The sequence below is a fragment of the Pseudochaenichthys georgianus genome, chromosome 20 (assembly GCF_902827115.2).
Source record: "Pseudochaenichthys georgianus chromosome 20, fPseGeo1.2, whole genome shotgun sequence".
Lineage (NCBI taxonomy): Eukaryota > Metazoa > Chordata > Actinopteri > Perciformes > Channichthyidae > Pseudochaenichthys > Pseudochaenichthys georgianus.
This window is the reverse complement of record NC_047522.1, coordinates 17,287,513-17,308,775: the sequence shown is the minus strand read 5'-3', so window position 1 is coordinate 17,308,775 and position 21,263 is coordinate 17,287,513. Positions and strand designations below refer to the sequence as shown.

Sequence of the window (21,263 nt, the reverse complement as noted above, 5' to 3'; positions counted from 1 at the left end):
CCAACCAAAACTGTAACTACAAAAATGAAACATGGCAAAATACAAGCATGGGAACTTTATTATTTATTAAAATGATTGACACCGTCAAGCCGTTGACGAAGGGTTCTTGTGTGTAAAATAAAGCAATAATGACACCAATAGCTATACTGTTATACATGTATGGCTGTAGAGTTTTCCAACCAACAATTTCCCTAGATTTCCCCTGTTATAACTTGAATAAAAGTGATACTGTTGTAAACATTTTATAACTTTAATAAATCAATATTTGAGATGTATAGCCATGCTAGCAGCATCACTAGAGGTGCTAACATGGTTCTGTCAGTTAGTCGTTCAGTCCATCACCCTAATCAAGACTGAAATATGTCAACAATTATTGGATGGATGAATCCTACTCACTTTCGTGTGATGGATAACATTAAACCTGCTGAACATTAGCATGTTAGCAGGTTTTGGAAAGAAAAGACAGATAATTCAGTTGTATACATTTCATTTATTTTATACAGCATCTATTTACAATATTGTAAGCCAATGAAGAAACAGTGGAGAAAAATGTGATAATTGCATTATCACATTTTGAAGTGTTTATCTTAAACTGGCGTTTGGTCTACAAATGTTCTTGATTATCTTAATTGGTAAAAGTCAAAAATAAACTGTACACATTTCACAAATCACAATCATGTAAAATTTGTAATAGATCTTTCACTTATATTATATCTATTTCACGTAGTGCTGTGCCAGTGCTTGTATGCATTATTATATAATAGTGAGGAATCATTATCATTCATCCAGTCCTCTTGAGATTAAGTTCCTAGTTACAGTAATCTTAAACATGAAAGCATAATCATATCATTGTCAAAGTGGGGATTACTACAGATCATGCCTTTCTAAGCTTGTTCATTCTGCTCGATGTTGTCCACCAGACCCTTGGTGTCTACAGGCGCTCGGATTGGATTGTTCAAGTACAGCTTGTTGTCAAAAGTGCTTTCTGTCAAGACTGGGATGTGTATCTGTTTACGGAAGGCGAAGAAGGCACCGAGTCCAACTACAGCGATTACAACCAACACCACAGCAATAGTGATGCCAGCGGAACCATGAGAAGCTTGTTTAACCACTTTCGCTGAGGAGGAAAAACACAGGATTATTAACATTGAGACAGAATTTGAAAACCTTATAGGCCTATTCAATATACTGTACATATACGTCATATGACTTACCAATAGAGGGTGGCTTTTCGGTAGGTGTAATAACTGTAAAAAAGAGAATACATTATCAATGTTGCAAGTGACTACGGGTCAGAATAAAACTGCTGTACGATAGATTAAATGTACCTTTGGCTGTTTTGCAGATGTATGTCTTGTATCTTCTGCAGTTGGTTGTACTCCACTGTCCACTTTCAGTGTCGATGTCCACACATAAATCTGACTTTGGCATCCCTTTTTTCCAGTTGACGTAGTCCACAACACTGTTATCGATCCACATCCACTCACCTGACACAAGGAAGCTTGTTAGCTGTTGAGGCTAGCCACAATTTACAAACACCCTAGCTATGAATACAAATGTGCTTAATGAAGGGTCTAATCATATTAAGTCTATAGTGATGTTACTTCTTTATCAGTGAATTTTCATTTTATTTCTAAATATCTATAGCATAGGCCTACCTGCCAACCCTACCGATTTGGGCGGTAGTCTACCGCTTTTGACATGTTTCTACCGCCTACCGATTTAGCTGGCTTTCCCTACCGATTTTCAATCTTCCCAAATTATAAAAAATTTAAAATGACACTCCATAGACACTGGACTCGACTTTTAGCGGAAACCGTTTGCAGCGTGTCTGTGATCCCATCATTACGACGGAGTATTTATAGGGCCACACATAGAAAAAAAAAACAGAGAGATTTCGAGAATAAAGTCGTAATAATACGAGAATAAAGTCGTAATATTACGAGAATAAAGTCGTAATGTTACGAGAATAAAGTCATAATTACGAGATTAAAGTCGTAGTTTCATAAGTGACTTGAGAAGGAGACAACAGCAACGTCCTGCAATAAAATGAGGAATGTAGAGCATCTTGTGAAGCAGTACTACTTAGGTTTCTCAAATAACGAAATACTTAATCTTTTGGCACATCAGCATCAGATTATCATAAGTATTAGAACTGTGAAAAGGTTGTGCAAGAAACTATGTCTATTATTAAGAAGAACCAAACGGACTTGGAGGAGATCGTCTTCTTTCTGCAGGAGGAAATGGCTGGTTCTGGCCGACTACAAGGCTATCGTTGGTTACATCTACGAGCTGTTCAAAGGGGATTTGTTGTTTCACAAGAAACGATGAGACTTATAATCAAGGCTTTGAATCCAGAAGGAGTCGAACGATAGCCTTGTAGTGGAATCGGAATGAGCTCCCCATTGAAATCAGGACAGCAGATAGCTTACACACCTTCCGGCGCAGACTGAAAACTCTCTTTCGACTCCACCTCGAGCGATAGAATTACTAACAAAGAATAGCTAACAAAGCACTTATATACTAATACAAGGACTGGCTTATCTAAAGCCAGTTGAGTAGCACTTGAAATGTTTTAGCTCTATGAAACCTGATGTACTTATATGATTCTGTTTTCTTCAAGCCACTCGGCCCACCTCAATCGGTCCACTTCGGGTCCGTTCGCTGACGGCTGTTTTTAAACGACTGTTTTTAAACGGCCCACCGTCTTCCCGCAGCGAGGCTCTCCCCTTTGACAATTCACTAGCACAACCCCCCCCCCCCTCCCGCATCAAAATATGCATTATAACATATAATTGTAATTACTGGGATTCCATTTCTTCTGATAACCTAATTTGGGCGTGCACATTTGCCGCGCGCAAACCTACCTCTTTTGGATTTGGAACGGTTGGCATGTATGCTATATACTACTTTTAAATCCAGGCTGAAGACTTTTCTTTTTGTCGCTGCTTTTAATTGAACTTTTCATATCTTAAACTGCACTGTAACTTTTATCCATGTACTTTTTCTAAACGTAATTAAACTCCATGACATTTATGAGAGGGACTGCTCGAAAGCAGAGATATTTGGAATATCTGGCATCGACGGATGAAAAATAGTGTTTTGGTAACACGGAGTGTTTTGGTAACACTTTAAAGACTTTGTTATGGAAGCAAAGCAGGGGAGGGGGTGTGTACAGCCTCCTGAGGGTCCGATTGTGGATGTCATGCGAGCAAAATATGGTGAAGAAAGTCTGTCTAAATTAAATCATATTTTAGACTGCACTGTAACTTTTATCCATGTATTTTCCCTTAATGTTTATTTTATTAGCACTGTAACTTTTATCCATGTACTTTTTCTTGTAATGTTTAATTGAACTATTCATATTTTAGACTGCACTGTAACTTTTATCCATGTATTTTTCCTTAATGTTTATTTTATTAGCTTTTCTTTTTTAATGCTTAATGTCTTTCATTTCTTTTTTGTAAAGCACTTTGAATTACCCTGCGTCGAAAAGTGCTATATAAATAAACTTGCCTTGCCTTGCCTTGCCTTGCCTTGCCTTGTCTTGCCTTGCCTTGCCTTGTCTTGCCTTGCCTTGCCTTGCCTTGCCTTGCCTTGCCTTGCCTTGCCTTGCCTTGCCTTGCCTTGCCTTGCCTTGCCTTGCCTTGCCTATAGTGTAGCGTACTCTGCAGTTTGTAATTGACCCTACACTGAGCCAGGCTACTTTGTTGTTAGCTGCTGCTGTCAAGCTGTTGGAGCTAGCATAGCGCCCAGAATCACAAAAAATCAAGACACAGATAATCACAATCCACAAAGTCTTCAAATATAATTAAGGAGCAACAGTGCTTTGCTTCTATGGTAGGTCTTAATTCACTGCTACAATAATTAAAACTCAATAGTGGCATGTGTACACCTTCAGTAGCTAGCGTAATGTACAATATAAATGTTTTTGTTAGTTAATGATGAACTGTAGTCTGCTCTGCTGATGTTAGCGCCACAGCTTTTTACGAAGAAATGTAATGTTTTACAGATGTATATCTCCCGACCTCTCCAGGTAATGAGTATTACCATTACTACATCTTATGATGACTAGCTAGGAATCAATGAAACCAGTCGGTTTGCTTCGCTAACAATGGCCAGCTTGCATTCCAGCAACAGGAACTAGATAAGAGTCAAATTGGACAGTGCTATACATCTTTAAATGTTTTGGAAAAAGGTGTTGAAAGACCTGCTTACCTTCATGACTCTTGAAGAGGCCGATCCAGAAGGACCTGGCATCGTCGTGCAGGAGCTCCAAGTACTGTTGTATGAACAAAGCCTCCTGGTGGTCCTCAATACTCACCAGAGAAGCACCTAGTGAACATTAGCATACTATAAAGATTTGTTTAAACATGAACTTTGTGATTTATCATTGAAAATGCTTCAGAACATACCCATTTTCAGACATTCAACGGAGGCATGGGCCCAGCTGTCCGTCACTGAGTTGAGGAAGGAATAACAATGGCCTCTGAAAGGTATCCAGGGTTTTTGTTTCTTTGTTTCTGGACAGTTGCCGGGAAGTTGTGGGGGCTCAGTTGGTGCTATATCTAAAAAGGAAATAGGGGATTGCATTGGTTACCAAGTGTTCTGTATAGTATATATTGCAAGATAACTAACGAGGGGATTATCTGACCTGGTGACCTCTTGCAAAGGGAGAAGTACGTGTTGGTACACGGTGCAGTCTTCCATGTTTTGTCCACGTCTATGTACACACACGCAAAGTTGTTTATAGGCTCATTTGTGCCCCATTTGGTATATGACATCATCCAGTTATCGACCCACTTGAACCGCCCATCAGTCTGGAAAAGAAAAGTTGAATTAGTGAAAATGCATCGAGAGCTTAAAGGTCTCGGTTTGAAATTATTTTTGAAATGGTGGTGCCCCTTTACCACATTGCTGTTGAGGCCGATCCACACAGGCTCCTTGAGCTTGGAAACCTGCAGTGTGATGTACGCCTGAATGACAGGATTCAGGATACTGGCCAGATCAGCATCGTCGGCTTGGCACTGCCTCCTCGCCTCATCCCATCTCATCTTCTCGCCCCCAACCACTTTGTAGGAGTCATTGCCAAGTTTGTAGAAAGCCTTTGGTAACACAGTTGTGGCTGCGACTGCGATCTGAGAGTCTTTTTACAAAAGGGAAAAAAACAATACGTTCAAAATTGATGTTGTCCCCAGTTTGCATATACACAATGCTTGACCATTGGTTTAGTTTATTTATGATAATGTGACTTTACTAACATTTTACTCACCAATGTTTCTTTTACAGATGAAGCTTTTTTTTGCTTGACAGTCTTCCACCTTCCAGGATCCTGTTATTTTGGAGATGCTGCCCACCATAATTACACAGTCAAATGTCTATCAGGCAGAAAAAGGTACATTTGTTAGGCCTTTCAATTTTTGTGAGATGAGCATATGACCATCACTTTGTTGAATTAAAATACAGAAACAATGTTGTTGGGATAATGTTATGGAGTTGAAATAACCTCGTCCATAAATGTGAATCGTCCTTCAGGCAATGTTGTTGGATGCCCTTTTGCCCAGTTGGTGTATGAAATGCCTTTGCCGTCCGTCCAATAAAAGCGCATCTCCCAGTTGATATCATTCATGCCAATCCAGAAGTCCTCATTGTATCTCAGCATCTGTGTTGTCAGGAATGCTAGAAATAAAAAAGACACAATTCATCTCCAACTCCTTCAAACTGTGTTATACATACATCACAACACAATGACACGACAACCACAAGGAACACACTCACCTTGCTCTCTATCATTGGTGATAGAAACCAGATTTCCTCCCTGGTTAACACAGTATGTCCTGGCTTCCTGCCAATCCTTCCTGTCACTCCCCACAACTAACTTATAGCACTGTGTAAACAAGATGAATTATCACTATAAGTTAGAACAACAAGTGTCCATTCAAGCTTTGTCAGAAGATGGAAACACATTTAACGGAAAACAAAGTACATCTGAGTCACCTAAATCACATCCTGAAATTGAGAGGAAATACGTGTAAATATAAAGTATTAATATCTGTGTTTTAAGCAGTTAAATCGAATTACCCTTCCTTGGAAAGCTAGCCACTCTGGTGAACATCCTCCCTTAGGAATAGTGGTTGGGGCCATCGTTGTATTAATAAAGTTACTGCTTCTTTTGCAAATAGAAGGTAGCTCCACGCCACAGTTAATATCATTCCAGTACCCTATATGTGCAGAATGTACAGAGAACAATAAATACAAATACATGAATTATTAGGTCAGGTTAGATTATATTTATGAAACAGCTGTATGGATTGTTTGACTCACCCATGCTACTGTATAAAGTCACACAGTTTTCATCATTATTAGAAAAGTTGGGCTCATTCTGTTCCCATGCAGTGTATGATACAGGGGAGCTATCAATCCAGCTGAAATGGAGAGACAAGAAGTGAGTCACTTGAAAACATTGCATGGTGTTGGGGAAATCTTTTCCAAGGCCCATAACTTTGACCCTAACTTTTGTATCAGGTTAAACTGTCCTGACTGAGCACACGCACCTGTAACCTTGGCTGCTGTGCTCTCAGTGTTCTGTCTCCCTGTTCCTGCCTGTTGGTGTCAGCTGATAGAGGTGTTATGATTCTATCTTGTTATGCACAATGTTGATTATTCTCTCTGAACTAGCTAAATACATGGGTCTGGGGTAGAGTTCTTCAGAATTGACGTGGCAACTCTACCGTGAAGTCAGAAGCTCTGACTCTTTGACTTGTTTTGTGAATTCTCCGGCCGAAGCTCCTAAATAAACCATCAGTGTTTGACAGCAAAGCTCCAGCTCTCCCCGTGTCTCCTTTTGAGACGGTGACTCCTCCTGCATTGCTACACAGAAGTTTTCCCCACACATGGGAAGTACCCAATATACCTACACTAGTAATCCAACGAGACGAAATACAGTAGTTTTATTTACCTGAATGATTTGTCCAAATTCACTGTCAAGCCAATGTAGAACTGTCCTGAGGTTTTTGGTACCTGTTGGAAGGTAAGAGACTTTATGGCTAAATTCAAAATGGTAAGACACGGTTCTCACTCATTTTGCCACCACATTGGATCGTTGGTTTTATGTTTTTCTTGCCTGTTTCCAAAGGAACTTCCTCTCACTCTCCCCTGTGATGACTGCAAGATCTCCAAAACCCTTCTTGCAGAAGGCTCGAGCAGCTTCCATGTCGAGATTATCATTGTTGATTAAATACTGTGTGTCATTGTAGATAATCCAGCCATCTTCTGTGATGTTGTATACTGTAAAGGGAACACAACCATTTCATAAGGGATTGATGGGAAGCATGGCTTTCAAATAAATGAGGCCCAGATTTGATATGAACGTAACAGTTTACAGCCATGCTAGGAGCTAGAGTTTTAGATATTCTACTAAAGGCCAAAAATGTCAAGAACAACAAAGTGAAACGTTTTCAGTAAAAAGGCCCGAACTTAAAAATGTACCTTGTGTCAATTTGACAGGCTCCGGTTTCGGAGTCACACCTGAAAATACAAGAAGCTGGATGAAGATCTTAAGGAGGGCAAAGCTCTACTTAACTACTTTGGACAGAAATTGCATGTCCATAATGAGACGTGTCGGAGTTACCTCTGCGTATCTGGCAGATCCAGTCACTGTTGGACTCACACTGCCGATCATTCCAGTGCCGTCCGTAGTAAGAGTAGACTTCTACACAGTGTTCATCATCATTGTGGTTATTTGGTTCCCCAAAGGACCAGTTCTCAAATTCCAACTAGTACACACATATTGGAAATACACAATAATTGGGTGAGGGTTGGTAATAAGGTTGAAAAAGGCTTATAATGAGAACAATGAAGTCTACATACAGACGATCCATCACTCCATCCAAAACCTGCATTGGTACCTAGACTGAGGCCGATCCAGGCTCCCTCAGCGGAACGAAACCTTTATGACAACAGAAACAACATCATTACTGATTAGTTGAATGTTTGACTACCATAATATATATTTTGACATAAAAAAGCTGTTAGGTTAACATACTGAGCGTTGCTCATGTCCTCCATACTGTGTATGCTCATCAGGTCCCCACCAATGGCCTTACAGAAGTCCAGAGCTTCCTGCCAAGTCTTCTTACGTTCCTCTGTGTTTTTGTAAAGCTTTTTATGAGTGAAAGAGAAAATACCTTGAGTTTTATGAACTTAAAATTGCACCAGTTTCCCAGATTACTTCAGTTTGTACACCTACTTTGTAGCAGAAATTCCTCTGGCCCACGGGGGTCCAGCCAGCATCACAGCTGAGGGCGGGGGTAGTAGGTGCGACTGTTGTCACAGGTACCCCTTCTGCTAGTTTCTTACAGACATACTTCTCCTTGTTGCTGCAGCTGACAACATCCCATAATCCAGCAAAAATGCCAGTTGTCATTGCGACGCATCCTTGGTGTCTGTCTTTTATTAAACACACCAAAGAGAATGGGACAAATATAGATACACTTAGCTCAAACGTGTAATGATCACAATAAATAACAATCATTAGGAAGGTGTTTTAGAGTAGAGAAATTAAGTTAATGCTAACATCAGCATGCTAACATGCACACAATGAGAGTGTTAACCCGTTGAGGTTTAGCATAATGTTTACCATTTTATCACATTACTGTAGCATAATAACATTAGCTTATTAGCCATACATTCAACATAGTGCCAGATAACTCTTCGAATCCAATCAACATTTTATTTAATCATAAACAGCACATACATCAATCGATTTTGAAATGGTTAGAAGTGTGCTGTACCTGGCATGCCCACATTGAAATGAGTAAATGTGACTTTTCTTTTGGTGGTCAACGAGAAAGTGTTAATGTTGGCTGTGTTCGATAAACCTGTCCAGAAATACTTCTCTGGTCTCAAACCCACCAGACTGACCAAGAAGGCATTCTCATATCTGCATGAAGACATAGGAAAGGCAGAAAGGTGAGATTAATGATATGTATATGGGTTTAAAAATGAAGCCTGATATTTATCGTTGGAAAGTTCACATTAACATAAAAATGTACCTATCAGTCACATCCACCATGTGAGCGTCAGTCTCTGAGCATGCCCGCTGTGCCTCATCAAAGGTTTTTGACTCAGATCCAATGTTGTAACAATAAGAACCAAACCTGATTGAGCCCTTGAGGTAATCAAAAAAAAATCACATTAAGATAAATCTGATAAATACAGTGTTGTTTAATTAAACTATTTCAAAGGAAAAGACAGCACTCACAAGTTTGCATCCTGGGTTGGCTTCCTCTTGGGCGCCTTCAGCTGGTTTAGTCGAGGCCTTACTCTTACAGATGTATCCATACGCCTTCTCACATGAGTGGTCAGCCCACCTCCCGTCCTGTATTAACCACATGCAGTGTTTAAGAACAGCACTTTTCCTATTATCATTGCAATGATCACGCTTTGCATGCTTAGAATACCTTTCCTCTGATGAGGACACAGTCTTCTTGTAGGTTGGTGGCATGAGATGGCTCCCCAGTCTGCCACTGGGTGAAGGTAACGTGGGAGTGATCGGACCATTCAAACAGCAGCTGGTTCTTCTGATCATTGAGGCCAATCCAAAGCTCATCTGTTGGCACTAAGGGTTATACATGGAGATATGAATGTGTGGATAGAGTACAGTTTCTTGCATTTGATTATTATAATCGTAATAGTCAGATATTTGGAGAAATATGTTTATTTGTTTTCTTGCACACAGTTGGATAATAGGGACAGCAATGAGCTGCTGTCTAAGGCCATGTAGGCTACGGTGCTGATGCTCTCTCCTAATTGTTGGCAGGAAAGTGAATTAAACCAATATGTACAAACAATTACTTAAAAAAGGTAAAAGTTCTATGATCAATCATATCAACATCAATTATTTTTGCATATAGGATTGGTGTTAAAACCAAGAAATCCCTGGAAAAATGCATTATGTACACTTACAATATCCAGATTGAGATATTACGAAGCTCTGCTCTTCTATATTGCTGATGCTGGCCAGATCTCCCCCCTCTTTGTGACACGCATCCAAAGCCTCCCTCCACATCTTCTTAGTCCTCTGCAGGTAGTAACAGTTTCCTGCATATGGCACCCAGTGACTCGGGCAGAAGCTGGGCTGGTTTTTGACTGTAGATAGACATACATAGAACATGAGAACAAAGTAGGTTGCAACATGAAGACTCCACAAGTCAGATTTTGATGAATTGGAATTAGGCTATTGATTTACCTGGCGGTGGAGGCAGGCTGGTAGAGTTTCCCTTCCGACAAATATAACCAAGTTTCTTGGTGCAGGCGCTGCTCTCCCATTTTGACGCTTTTGCAGCATTTAGGGTCGCACAGGTGAGCCCGGGCTCTGACGAAGGGTGACCTATTGGAAACATCAATCCATGTATTATATATTTGACATGTGAAATGTATTTGAAAATTCATGGGAGCATTTATCCAGCTCCTCATATGATTATATTCTGCACAGATTTGTATATCTTCACTGACCTGGAGCCCAGTTTAAATATCTGAAGGGGTTTCCGTTGCTCCACTGCCATCCACTCTCAAAATCCAAGCTGTTCAATCCAATCCACAGAGATGTTCCCAAGTTGTTTGTCAACCCTGCGTCAAAACATAAATGAAAATGAAAAGACTTAGAAATTGTAACATTGAGTAGTATTTGTAATTGACAAAAGACTGACTTTGTACCTGAAATGTATGACTGCTCATGCAGCTCTACAATGCTGAGGAGGTCAGCTCCCTGCTGCTGGCAGCTTTTCCTGGCCTGACTCCAGGTCAGCACTGACTGTGCGTTCCTCTGATACTGAACCCCTGTGACCGGGTCAGTGTCCCAACCTGAGGATGCTGCATTATAATATAGACACAAATGGTCAAACAACAGGAAAGGATTTAATCCATGTAGTGTAATGCCTGCTGATCTGAATGGATTTTAGATATAACAAGCATCTCACAACTGAAAAAAGATCAATGAGAAATATCTTCCCTCTTCTAGACTATGGCTGTGCTTTATACAAACAATAGTTAAAGGGAGCTTTGTTTTCAATGTCCCTTTCCTGCCCCGGATGATGAGCAGCTTTTAGGATTGGCCTGTGACAAGAGGAAAGTGAAGACAGTGCTGTGTTGACAACTCATGACAAGAAGTGGTTGTGTTGTTCTGCTGGGGGATTTGGGGGGGGGTTGGCAGAAACCAGACCTGTCAGCATTAACCTCGTCCATGATAACACTTTCAAGACAAACAAGGTGATTCTGCATCGTTTCATAACCAGCTTAATGAAAATAATTTGACAAGGTGTTTTCAGTACCGATTACTATTATAGATGTTTCTTACCTTGACTGGGACAAAAGCCCCACTTCTTCGCCTTATCGTAATCTCTCTCTGTTGCACACCACAGCTGTCCGTCTGAGCGACCGTCCTTTGTGCACTCAGCGTACCACTTCTCCTGAAAACTAAATGGGAACTGACAGGGGCCTCCGAAGGCATTGCCCCCTATTGTGAAAACCTCTGAGGAGACACAGATCATGAAGAAAAGATGATCAAAAATGTGTTTAGAAAATAAAAAAAATGCAAAAAAACAGTAAATCCTTCCATACTTGAATATGTGGACAGGATTGACATTTTGGACAAGGACGAGGTTTAGCGTTATGCTTATATAAAGGATAGGGTACAAATTATGATGCATTTCCTATGATTAACATAATTAAGTTTCACTAGTTGGCTGCCCATCTACCCCCGCTGCAGTTCTAGAGATAGATAGATAGATAGATAGATAGATAGATAGATAGATAGATAGATAGATAGATAGATAGATAGATAGATAGATAGATAGATAGATAGATAGACCAGCTGTTGCTGATAGTGCCCAAGACCAGGCTCAAAACCCGAGGTCACCGAGCCTTCGCAGCAGCTGTCCCCAGGCTCTGGAACACACCATGTGAGGTCGGCCCAGACACTAGGGGTTTTTAAATCCTCACTAAAGACTCAGTTCTTCTCCCTGGCCTTTAAGTCAGAGCGGAGCATGACACCTGACCCTGTGTTTTTGTTTTTTAGATTTCTGTTGTAAATTATTGTCTTTTATTGTGATTGTAGTAATGTGTTTTTATTACATGTACAACACTTTGGCTCAACCAAAAATCGCTTTTAAATGTGCTATATAAATAAAACTTGATTTGATTTGAGAGATAGATAGATAGATAGATAGATAGATAGATAGATAGATAGATAGATAGATAGATAGATAGATAGATCGATGCTAGTTTAATCACCCTCAGTCGGTCTGCAGAAATCTGCAACATGTTCCCGATCATGGGATGCCAGACAATAAGATAGCAGGAGTCTTAAGATATTATGTCATTAAATCCTTTTTAAATCGGTGTTTAGTCTCATGCACTCACTCATCAGTTGCAACACTACTATTTTTTATTTATTTAAGATTTATTATCTTAAAGTACATAGTGTATATTTTTTTGTATAGCTATTTCCACACCAAGAAAAATAGAGCATCAGGACCACAATCTGCCCTTTTTGTAAACTTAGGCCTGTTTTTTGCATTGAACTCTTGATAATAATTTGTTAAGACTGAGGTAAAAGAAAATCCCAAATTAGTCATTAGATACTCACAATTACTTATCATTTATTTAAGATCTAAATTTGATCTACAGTTATAAATTACTACTTGTCTACATGGTAGACATGACCAATAGCTGGCCACGTAAAATATTTTTGTAACCACCCTTTGAACCTTTCTAAAGATTAGATAATACACTATTTAGGGTTTTTAAGCTCAATCGTGTCCCTACAATTCCTACCTTGAAACCCCTTTGAACACAGGTCACTCTGGGTGCCATATATCCTCCAGCGGCTCCAGAGCCCCGAGCCTTTGTAGATCATTATGCTCCTCTCATTGTGGTTTCCCCAGTTTAAGTGCAGGTCTTCGTTTCGTAGGCCAAACAGGGTCTCGTTCTTGCACTGCCAGTGTTGTAGCTTATTGCTCTCATCACATTCAAAGAGGAGCACCTTCACCCAGTCTTTAATATCTGTGGCCCCCATACAGAGCTTTTGGGACAGACTGAGGACGCGTGATTCGGAGGCCCAACGAAACTGCTGCTCCTTGGCATGAGGATCACATCTGGCCACTGTTAGGGAGGTGGCACTCTCCACCTTCATGCACTTGTTGTGGTTCTCATTGAATATCAGGAAGGTGCCACTGTCTGGAGGACAAGAGAACCACATCAGCAAATTCATTTACAATCAGATTACTCTCATTAAAGTTAAGTTGAATAGACGGAAAAATGTGTCATCAATACGTACCTATGTCTGCAGTGATGCAGAGGACTTGCAGGAGACAGAGGACCACAGCAACATTCAAACAGGGTAACATTATCCTTAAAGTTTTCCAGTCATGAGAGAAGGGGTCCGGTGTGTGCTAAGGTGTGCGACATGGAGCAACAATGACACAGAGGCATGGTGTTACCCCCCTTAATCACACTGATGGGTATCCTGTCACATGGCTAGCCAAGATTGTTCAAACGACAGCATTTTCCACAAACTTCCACAGATTTATTTTTTTGGCAGAGGAAGGCAGGAAGCGAGCAATCTCTTGAACAAGAAACAGAAAGTCACCAGTGATTGCTTCAAGATAACCAAGTGTCAGGATGGGACAATAATTCTATTATTAATAAATCAAAGGCAGAAGAGGAACCCGATGATTGACTTTGGGAATTAATTTATCCAAGCAGGCTTTTCTAAGGTTCAATAAATTGCCTTTAACTGAGATTTTTGATCTTCTATAAATAGCTGTAATAATTATGTGCAAGAGCGCAGGTGAATCTCAGCGAGATTGGCTTTGAAGAAGTTTCACATCTGATCAGGAATGTGCCGGTTTCAAAATATTACTGTGCTATAGTAAACAAGGTTTAAATTAGGTTTTTGCAGCACTTTGCTGATGTGAGGGTTTTTCATGGGATAGTAGCCCCCTGCAGGTCCGCGGGGGCTTCGGGATGATACAAGTCAGTAGAAAGAGAGGACAGGAGGAAATCCTGCTTCCTATTGGGGGAAGCGAGTGGAGATCTGACCACTTTAGCCTCAAACTGAAGGGATGCCCAGCAGTGGTGCAACAAAATGGTTCGATAGTGAGTGGCTGTGTCTGAAACATTCGAGTTCAAGTGTGTATTGCACACATCATGAAGTGCTTTCTGAATGATTCAATACTTCTCATTCTCCCGCATCCTACATACTGTTCCTTCACTGCCTCCCACACCACGCTCCATTGCCGGTTATAGAAAAGCAACACAGGACAATTGATTTAAATGAAGTATAGTCGGTTTTTGAAATGTAAACATGGATTTATTCTATCTTACATGTACTGTATGTGATTAGTGGCAGTGATGCATTTCACATACATTTTTCTTGTTTAAATCTGATTTTGTGCTGTGTTGTATACTGTATGTGTGCTGTTAGGATCGTGATGTAATTGACTGTTTTTTTCAACAGAGCCCTCTAGCAGAACTCCACTGTTTAGAACAAGTGCTTCAGTGCTGTCTTGATGCTTGGTTGGAGGAGTAGTGTGGGAGTAGTGTATCATCAGGGCGAATCGAAATATATTGACTTAATAACTTCACAGTGGAACAGCACAGTAAACGCAACATTTAACCAATGCTTTAGCTCCGTTACCATAACTGATTCTTGTTTTTTTGAGAGAAAAACACTTTGTATTTGTAACCCATATGAAATATAAGGCTACTATCCCTTTACGTCATTTAGATGTATGAATACATGTTGTTTCTGCACGGAGCACTCTAGAATGTACACCAAGGGTGACAGTGTCCATTTATAAGTGTGGAAACTCTGATGAGTTGAGGCTTTAGCTCCTTGTAAGCACTTTGAAGGGCTAGCCTGCTAATATGACCTGCCAGCTAATATTTTGTTGTTTATTATCAGATACATTTCATAAAAAAAACAAAGAAAAACAAAGCAGTTCAGTGTTGTGACTCACCAGCTGTATGGTGGAGATGGATTTGCCCCTCTGGGATTGGCCGTTGCAGTCTAGCTCCAAGCTAAGGGAAGGTCACTATGACCCTGCGGACAAAAGAAAGTCATGATACCACCGTTTCTCGACAACCAGCTCTGCAAAAGTTCAGACTCGCCACAAACTTGCATGTTCATGGAAAACTGTAAAACTTCCACCTCTGGATAGATAAAGAAAATCAACATCGCCTTTCCTTTCACCCCCCATGGTTTGAGTATCTGTTTTATTACTAAGATAAAAGCTGCAAAACTTACATGGCCTTGAGAAGGAACCAAAAAGGAAAGGATTCTTTCAATGAGGAAAAAGCCATAAATCCCAGCAATAATTCCCAGAATCCTCCACAGATAGTCCTTCCCTTCTGCATAGTGTTCGTCTTCGTGGCTGTGAGTGTCATCATGGAGGCCAAGGATCTCCAGAGGAGACAGAGAGGAATCCATTAGACATTTACTCCTCAGTCAACAGGGTTTCTATGTATAAAATCTTAAGACATAACAGTAGAATCAACAAATACATACAATTCTGGAAGAAAGTTAAGAAAATTATGAATAGTTTATATTCTTAAAAGATCAATTATTCATTCTCATACATACATACATTACCACATCTAACGGGATGTTTTGTGTTGTATACCTCACCAATCTTTCGTCAAAAGGTATGAACTGGATTTCAAATTATCATAGTTATTTTTTCCATTCCATACATTTTATTAACAAGATCCTTCAGTTTAGAGTTTAAAGGTTTCTCATATTTTAACCAATTCCTAGGTTAAAGATAATTAATGTACAGTTCTTCTTTTGGAATGTGTTTAATAGTTACTGTAGGTACATGAGGGAAAACGCCTTACTCTCGAGAGCAGTGGGAGGAGATCAATCAATCAATCAATCAATCAATCAATCAATCAATGTTTATTTATATAGCCCAATATCACAAATGTTACATTTGTCTCAGTGGTCTTCACAGTGTGTACAGAATATCAGTATGACAATACGACACCCTCTGTCCTTAGACCCTCACATCGTACAAGGAAAAACTTCCGAAGAAAACCCAGTTTAAAGGGGGAAATGGAAGAAACCTCAGGGAGAGCAACAGAGGAGGGATCCCTCTCCCAGGACGGACAGACGTGCAATAGATGCCGTGTGTAAATTGAAAAGATAATACATTTGCAACATAGGTAGTCCAAATGTTTGGAAATGCATGTGTGTATAATAGGAAGATGAATCCACGAGGATATCCATCCAGGACCTATGATCCAGGACCACAGCCACGACTCAAGATCCAGGGCTTGCGATCCAGGACACAGGACCGCAGGATCATCCATGACTCCGGATCCCGGCGTATATAGACACCAAAAATAAAGAAATTTGGGGAAACTGGGTTAATCGGAACATGAGAGTACACAGGTATAGACACTACAGAGAGAAGGAAGAAGGAAGATGTCCCCCGACAAACTAAGCCTATATCAGCAAAACTAGGGGCTGAATCTAATCAGCCCTAACTATAAGCTTTATCAAAAAGGAAGGTCTTAAGCGCACTCTTAAAAATGGATAGGGTGTCTGCCGCCCGAACACAAACTGGAAGCTGATTCCACAAATGTGGAGCTTGATAAGAAAAGGCTCTGGCTCCCAATGTACTTTTAGAGACTCTAGGAACAACCAACAACCCTGCATTCTTGGAACGCAATGCCCTAGTAGACAGTAGGGTATAATGAGTTATTTAAGGTAAGATGGCGCCTGCCCATTAATGGCTTTGTAGGCGAGAAGAAGAATTTTAAATTCTATCCTGTGTTCTATAGGGAGCCAGTGTAAGGCAGCCAGAACAGGAGTAATGTGGTCCCTTTTCCTAACTCTGGTTAGTACACGAGCTGCAGCATTTTGAATCAGCTGAAGCGACTTTACTGACTTCTTGGTACTCCCTGATAATAAAGAGTTACAATAATCCAGCCTAGAAGTAACAAATGCATGGACTAGTTTCTCTGCATCGTTTTGAGGCAAGATATGCCTGATTTTTGCAATGTTACATAGATGGAAGTAGGCGGTCCTTGAAATTGATTTTAAGTGGGCGTTAAGGGATAAATCCTGATCAAATATAACACCAAGATTCCTTACAGTCTCACTGGAGGCCAAATTAATGCCATCCATAGTTAGTATATCTTTAGATAATTTGTTTCGTAGATTCTTCGGGCCGAGTACAATAACTTCAGTTTTGGTCGTGTTTAACATCAAAATGTTTAAGGTCATCCACGTTTTTAAGTCCTTGAGTCAGTCTTGAATTTTATTTAGATGATTAATTTCATCAGGCTTGATTAATAAATATAGTTGAGTATCATCCGCATAACAATGAAAGTTTACAGAATGATTCCTTATAATATTGCCTAACGGAAGCATATATAATGTGAACAAAATAGGTCCGAGCACTGAGCCCTGTGGCACTCCATGGCAAACTTTGGTTTGCGTGGAAGATTCATCGTTAACACGTACAAACTGAGAGCGTTCAGATAGATAGGACCTAAACCAGCCTAAAGCAGTTCCCTGTATGCCAACTAAGTGCTCTAGTCTTTGCAATAGGATATCATGGTCGATAGTATCAAATGCAGCACTGAGATCGAGCAAAACAAGAATAGAGACAAGTCCCTTGTCTGAGGCTATTAGAATGTCATTTGTGACTTTAACCAGAGCTGTCTCTGTGCTATGATGTGTTCTAAAGCCAGACTGAAAATCTTCAAATAAATCATTGTTTTTTAAGTAATCACAGCTGTTTTGCGACCGCTTTCTCAAGAATTTTTGAGAGGAACGGAAGATTAGAAATAGGTCTATAGTTGGCTAAAACCTCTGGATCGAGGTTGTGCTTTTTAAGAAGCGGTTTTATCACTGCTACTTTGAATGATTGTGGAACATAGCCTGATAATAAAGACATATTCATAATATTTAATAAAGAAGTGCTAATTAATGGAAAAACTTCCTTCAACAGCTTAGTTGGAATTGGGTCTAACATGCACGTTGATGGTATAGAAGAGAGAATCATTGAATGTAATTGTTCAAGGTTTATGGCTGAAAAGCATTCTAGTTTACTATCTAGTGTAATATTAGAACTTACGTTTCCGGGAGCTGTTGATAACACTATACTGGTCAAAGGCAAGAGGTCATTAATTTTGTTTCTAAGAGTAACAATTTTATTGTTAAAAAAGCACATAAAATCATTACTACTGAGTGCTATGGGAATAGAAGGCTCAATTGAGCTGTGGCTCTGTCAGCCTGGCTACAGTGCTAAAAAGAAATCTTGCATTATTCTTATTCTCATCTATTAATGAAGAGTAGTAGGCTGCTCTCGCTTTACGCAGTGCTTTCTTATATTCATTGAGAGTAATATGCCAAATTAAACGAGATTCTTCAAGGTTAGTGGAACGCCATATCCTTTCAAGTTGTCTCGACTTTTGCTTTATTTTGCGGGTTTCGGCATTATGCCATGGAGCTAATCTATGTTGTTTTATTTTCTTCTTTTTCAAAGGAGCAACAGAGTCTAATTTTATTCGCAGCGCATCTGTAGCACTATCAACAACATGATCAATTTGGGGTGGTGTACATTTTGTATAAGTTTCCTTCCTTACATGCAGACATGCTATCGAGTTAAGTATTGGTGGAATCTCTTCCTTAAATGTGGCTATAGCACTAACAGATAGGTTTCTGCTGCAAGAGCTTTTGACTAATGCTTTGTAGTCTCGTAATAGTACTAAAAAAGTTACTAAGAAATGGTCGGATAAAGCAGGATTATGCGGTTCGACTAATAGTTGCTCAATTTCAATACCATAAGTCAGAACAAGGTTGAGAGTGTGATTATAGCAGTGGGTTGGTTTATTTACACTCTGACAGAAACCAACAGAATCTAATATAGAGTTAAATGCAACAGTAAGGCTATTTTTATCATCGTCAACATGACTATTACACGATACACTGTAACAAATAAGATTGGCTGCAAAGTTTTCCAAGTCGGATGCGTAAGACTAAAAACGAGGCTTTCAAAGGAGGTATAATTTAATTTTGGTTTAGTATTGATAAGTAAACTTGAGTCAAAGATTTCTGCAACTCCACCTCCTCGGCCCGTGCCTCGAGCAATATGAGTGTTGATATGGCTGGGTGGAGTGGCCTCATTTATGCTGACATATTCTTCATGTCTCAACCAAGTTTCAGTGAGACAGCATATATCAATATTATAATCTGATATTAAATCATTTACCAATATTACTTTAGATGCTAGAGATCTTATGTTTAAGAGACCACATTTAATCTTCCTGTTTTGTTGCACTGTAGTAGTTGTTACATTTACTTTTATTAGGTTATTATGTATGACACCTCTATTAGGTTTTACCTTAAATTGTCCTTGGGCAGACACACACACCGCTAATATTGGGTATTTTATTGGGTTCGGGATTCCTATGGATGACTGCCTAGGAGAGAGCGCAGAGAAGCGTGTAAGACTGCGACTCCTGGTCTCAACTCCAGATCCTTTTCTTGTTTGCTCTGCAGTCTCACAGGCATTGCCTAGCAACTGCTGAATAATGGCCGGGCACATTTGCCTGAAGTGATCCTTGGAAATTGGCAAATGAGGATCCAGAGCAAAAATATCCACCAGCTGATTGGCGGAAAAGCATACCTGATTACGTTCAAAGGAAGAGAGAATTTTGTGGATTGAGTAGGAGCCACTTCAAATCAAGGCTCACACTGACTGCATGCAGATCACAGCTTGTTTTTCTGTACAGGAATCACTCTTTTTAACTACAATAAAACATTAACCTCACCTGTGCCCAGTCTTTGCTTATTTCTCCAGTTTCATGGTTGCAGTCACCTCTTCCTGTTGTGGGAGTGCGTCCCTGCTTCCTGTCCAACTCCCAGCTGATGCAGCAACTCCTCTAAATCTAAGACTGAAATCCCTGCGTCATGATACTGTACATTAATCCAAATAAATCAGTGTATGTTTGGGACAAAATACTACTTTAAGCAGATTGAATAAATAAAAAATAGATCTTAAGAAAAGTTCTTAAAACAAAGCACAGCACTGAGATTTTGGGTTGAACCTCCCATTTGGCGCCAGTATATGTATTCATTAAAAGCACCGAAAAGCATCTGACACTAGCCATCTAGCCATCTCTGAGGAAAAATGTTCAAGGCTACTTGCTCTTTCATGCATGATGCCTCGTTGCTTCTTTTTATGAAAAAGACTGAATAGATTCAGTGGAAGCACAGGAAGTGCCTTCATATAAAGAACTCTGATGATCACCTGACTCTGATTTTATAGCTTCTTTCAGCTCCTTGTTTTGGTTGTACAGCCCCCAACTTCACTGTTTTGACATCTCAGCACTTCAGTTGGCTGCCAAAGTGAGTTTTCTTTGGGGAAAAGTCTCTAATAAACCGACTTAACACTTCTTGCTCAACAACAAACAGAAGACAGACACAGTTAGCTAGTAGCTGATGAACATAGTGGAACATATAGCAGCTGGTAGAGAGATGGTGGAGACCAAAAACAGAGCTAAAAGTCTCAAAAGTCTCTGCAGTTTCGTATCTGGCTGCAGAAGGGAGCTATATTTGGTAAAAAGTCTCTGAATAACCAACTTTACACTTCCTGCTAAGCAACAAACACCGGACACAGTTAGCGAGTAGCTGTCGAACATAGTAGAACATTAGGAGCAGGTGGAAAGTTGGTAGAGACCAAAAACAGAGCCAATAGAGAATTGAATATTGGACTTAAATTGCCAGGAGGTCAGAAACTTGCCTCCAAATGCTGTTATAGATCTGTATCTGCTGGTGTGTAACTGGTGGCTAACTGGTTGTAACTGTTTTGTTAATCGCTTCTTTCCGTTAAGTCAAGTTGCGGAAAAACGGTTATTATTAATATTTTGAATAGAAGAGAATAAGTAGTTATATGTAGTCATAATCAGATAGGAATCTCCGTTAAATGTGTGTATAAAAGCCAACTGTGCTCTTGAACTCACCTATCATCTGCAGGTTACTTTAGGGATTGAAAGATGTAGTCTGTAAAGAAAGCCGGAAACGGGAGGTTCCGATGTCTGAAACAGTAGCCCTGCAGGACGTGCGGGATGTTTGCCGGAGACAGTTTGGAGACAGAAGACACTTCAGCATCTTCATGTACGCCAACAAGGAGGACAGCGGCATCGATACACTGTGGAACCAAAAGGGGAAATCATCAACATCTGGTGAT

At 40.0% G+C, this 21,263-nt stretch overlaps 1 protein-coding gene across 1 annotated transcript; it reads right to left on the bottom strand.

The window, feature by feature from the left end:
- Positions 1-470: 470 nt before the first annotated feature.
- Positions 471-13,481, bottom strand: mrc1a (mannose receptor, C type 1a). The gene is made up of 30 exons (XM_034109081.2): positions 13,337-13,481; positions 12,835-13,236; positions 11,357-11,530; positions 10,717-10,872; positions 10,516-10,629; positions 10,250-10,390; positions 9,967-10,149; positions 9,462-9,619; positions 9,263-9,379; positions 9,054-9,169; positions 8,793-8,941; positions 8,249-8,448; positions 8,045-8,160; positions 7,870-7,948; positions 7,631-7,775; positions 7,489-7,527; positions 7,124-7,287; positions 6,959-7,020; positions 6,325-6,425; positions 6,082-6,221; positions 5,779-5,887; positions 5,507-5,679; positions 5,273-5,378; positions 4,911-5,146; positions 4,655-4,820; positions 4,416-4,568; positions 4,219-4,335; positions 1,329-1,487; positions 1,215-1,247; positions 471-1,117 (listed from the first exon to the last, which is right to left on the bottom strand). Exons 1-30 carry the CDS (start codon positions 13,404-13,406, stop codon positions 885-887), a joined length of 4,311 nt encoding a protein of 1,436 aa, XP_033964972.1. The 5' UTR covers positions 13,407-13,481; the 3' UTR covers positions 471-884.
- Between the last annotated feature and the right edge of the window lie 7,782 nt (positions 13,482-21,263).

What these genes read in the sequence shown, in the direction of transcription:
- mrc1a (XM_034109081.2), bottom strand. Translation starts at nt 13,406, where the DNA reads ATGTTACCCTGTTTGAATGTTGCTGTGGTCCTCTGTCTCCTGCAAGTC. An exon ending in AATATCTCAATCTGGATATT is followed by an intron (nt 9,620 to 9,966) that starts GTAAGTGTACAT and finishes TATAACCCTTAG; the next exon opens with TGCCAACAGATGAGCTTTGG. An exon ending in CCTCTTCAAGAGTCATGAAG is followed by an intron (nt 1,488 to 4,218) that starts GTAAGCAGGTCT and finishes TCCTTGTGTCAG; the next exon opens with GTGAGTGGATGTGGATCGAT.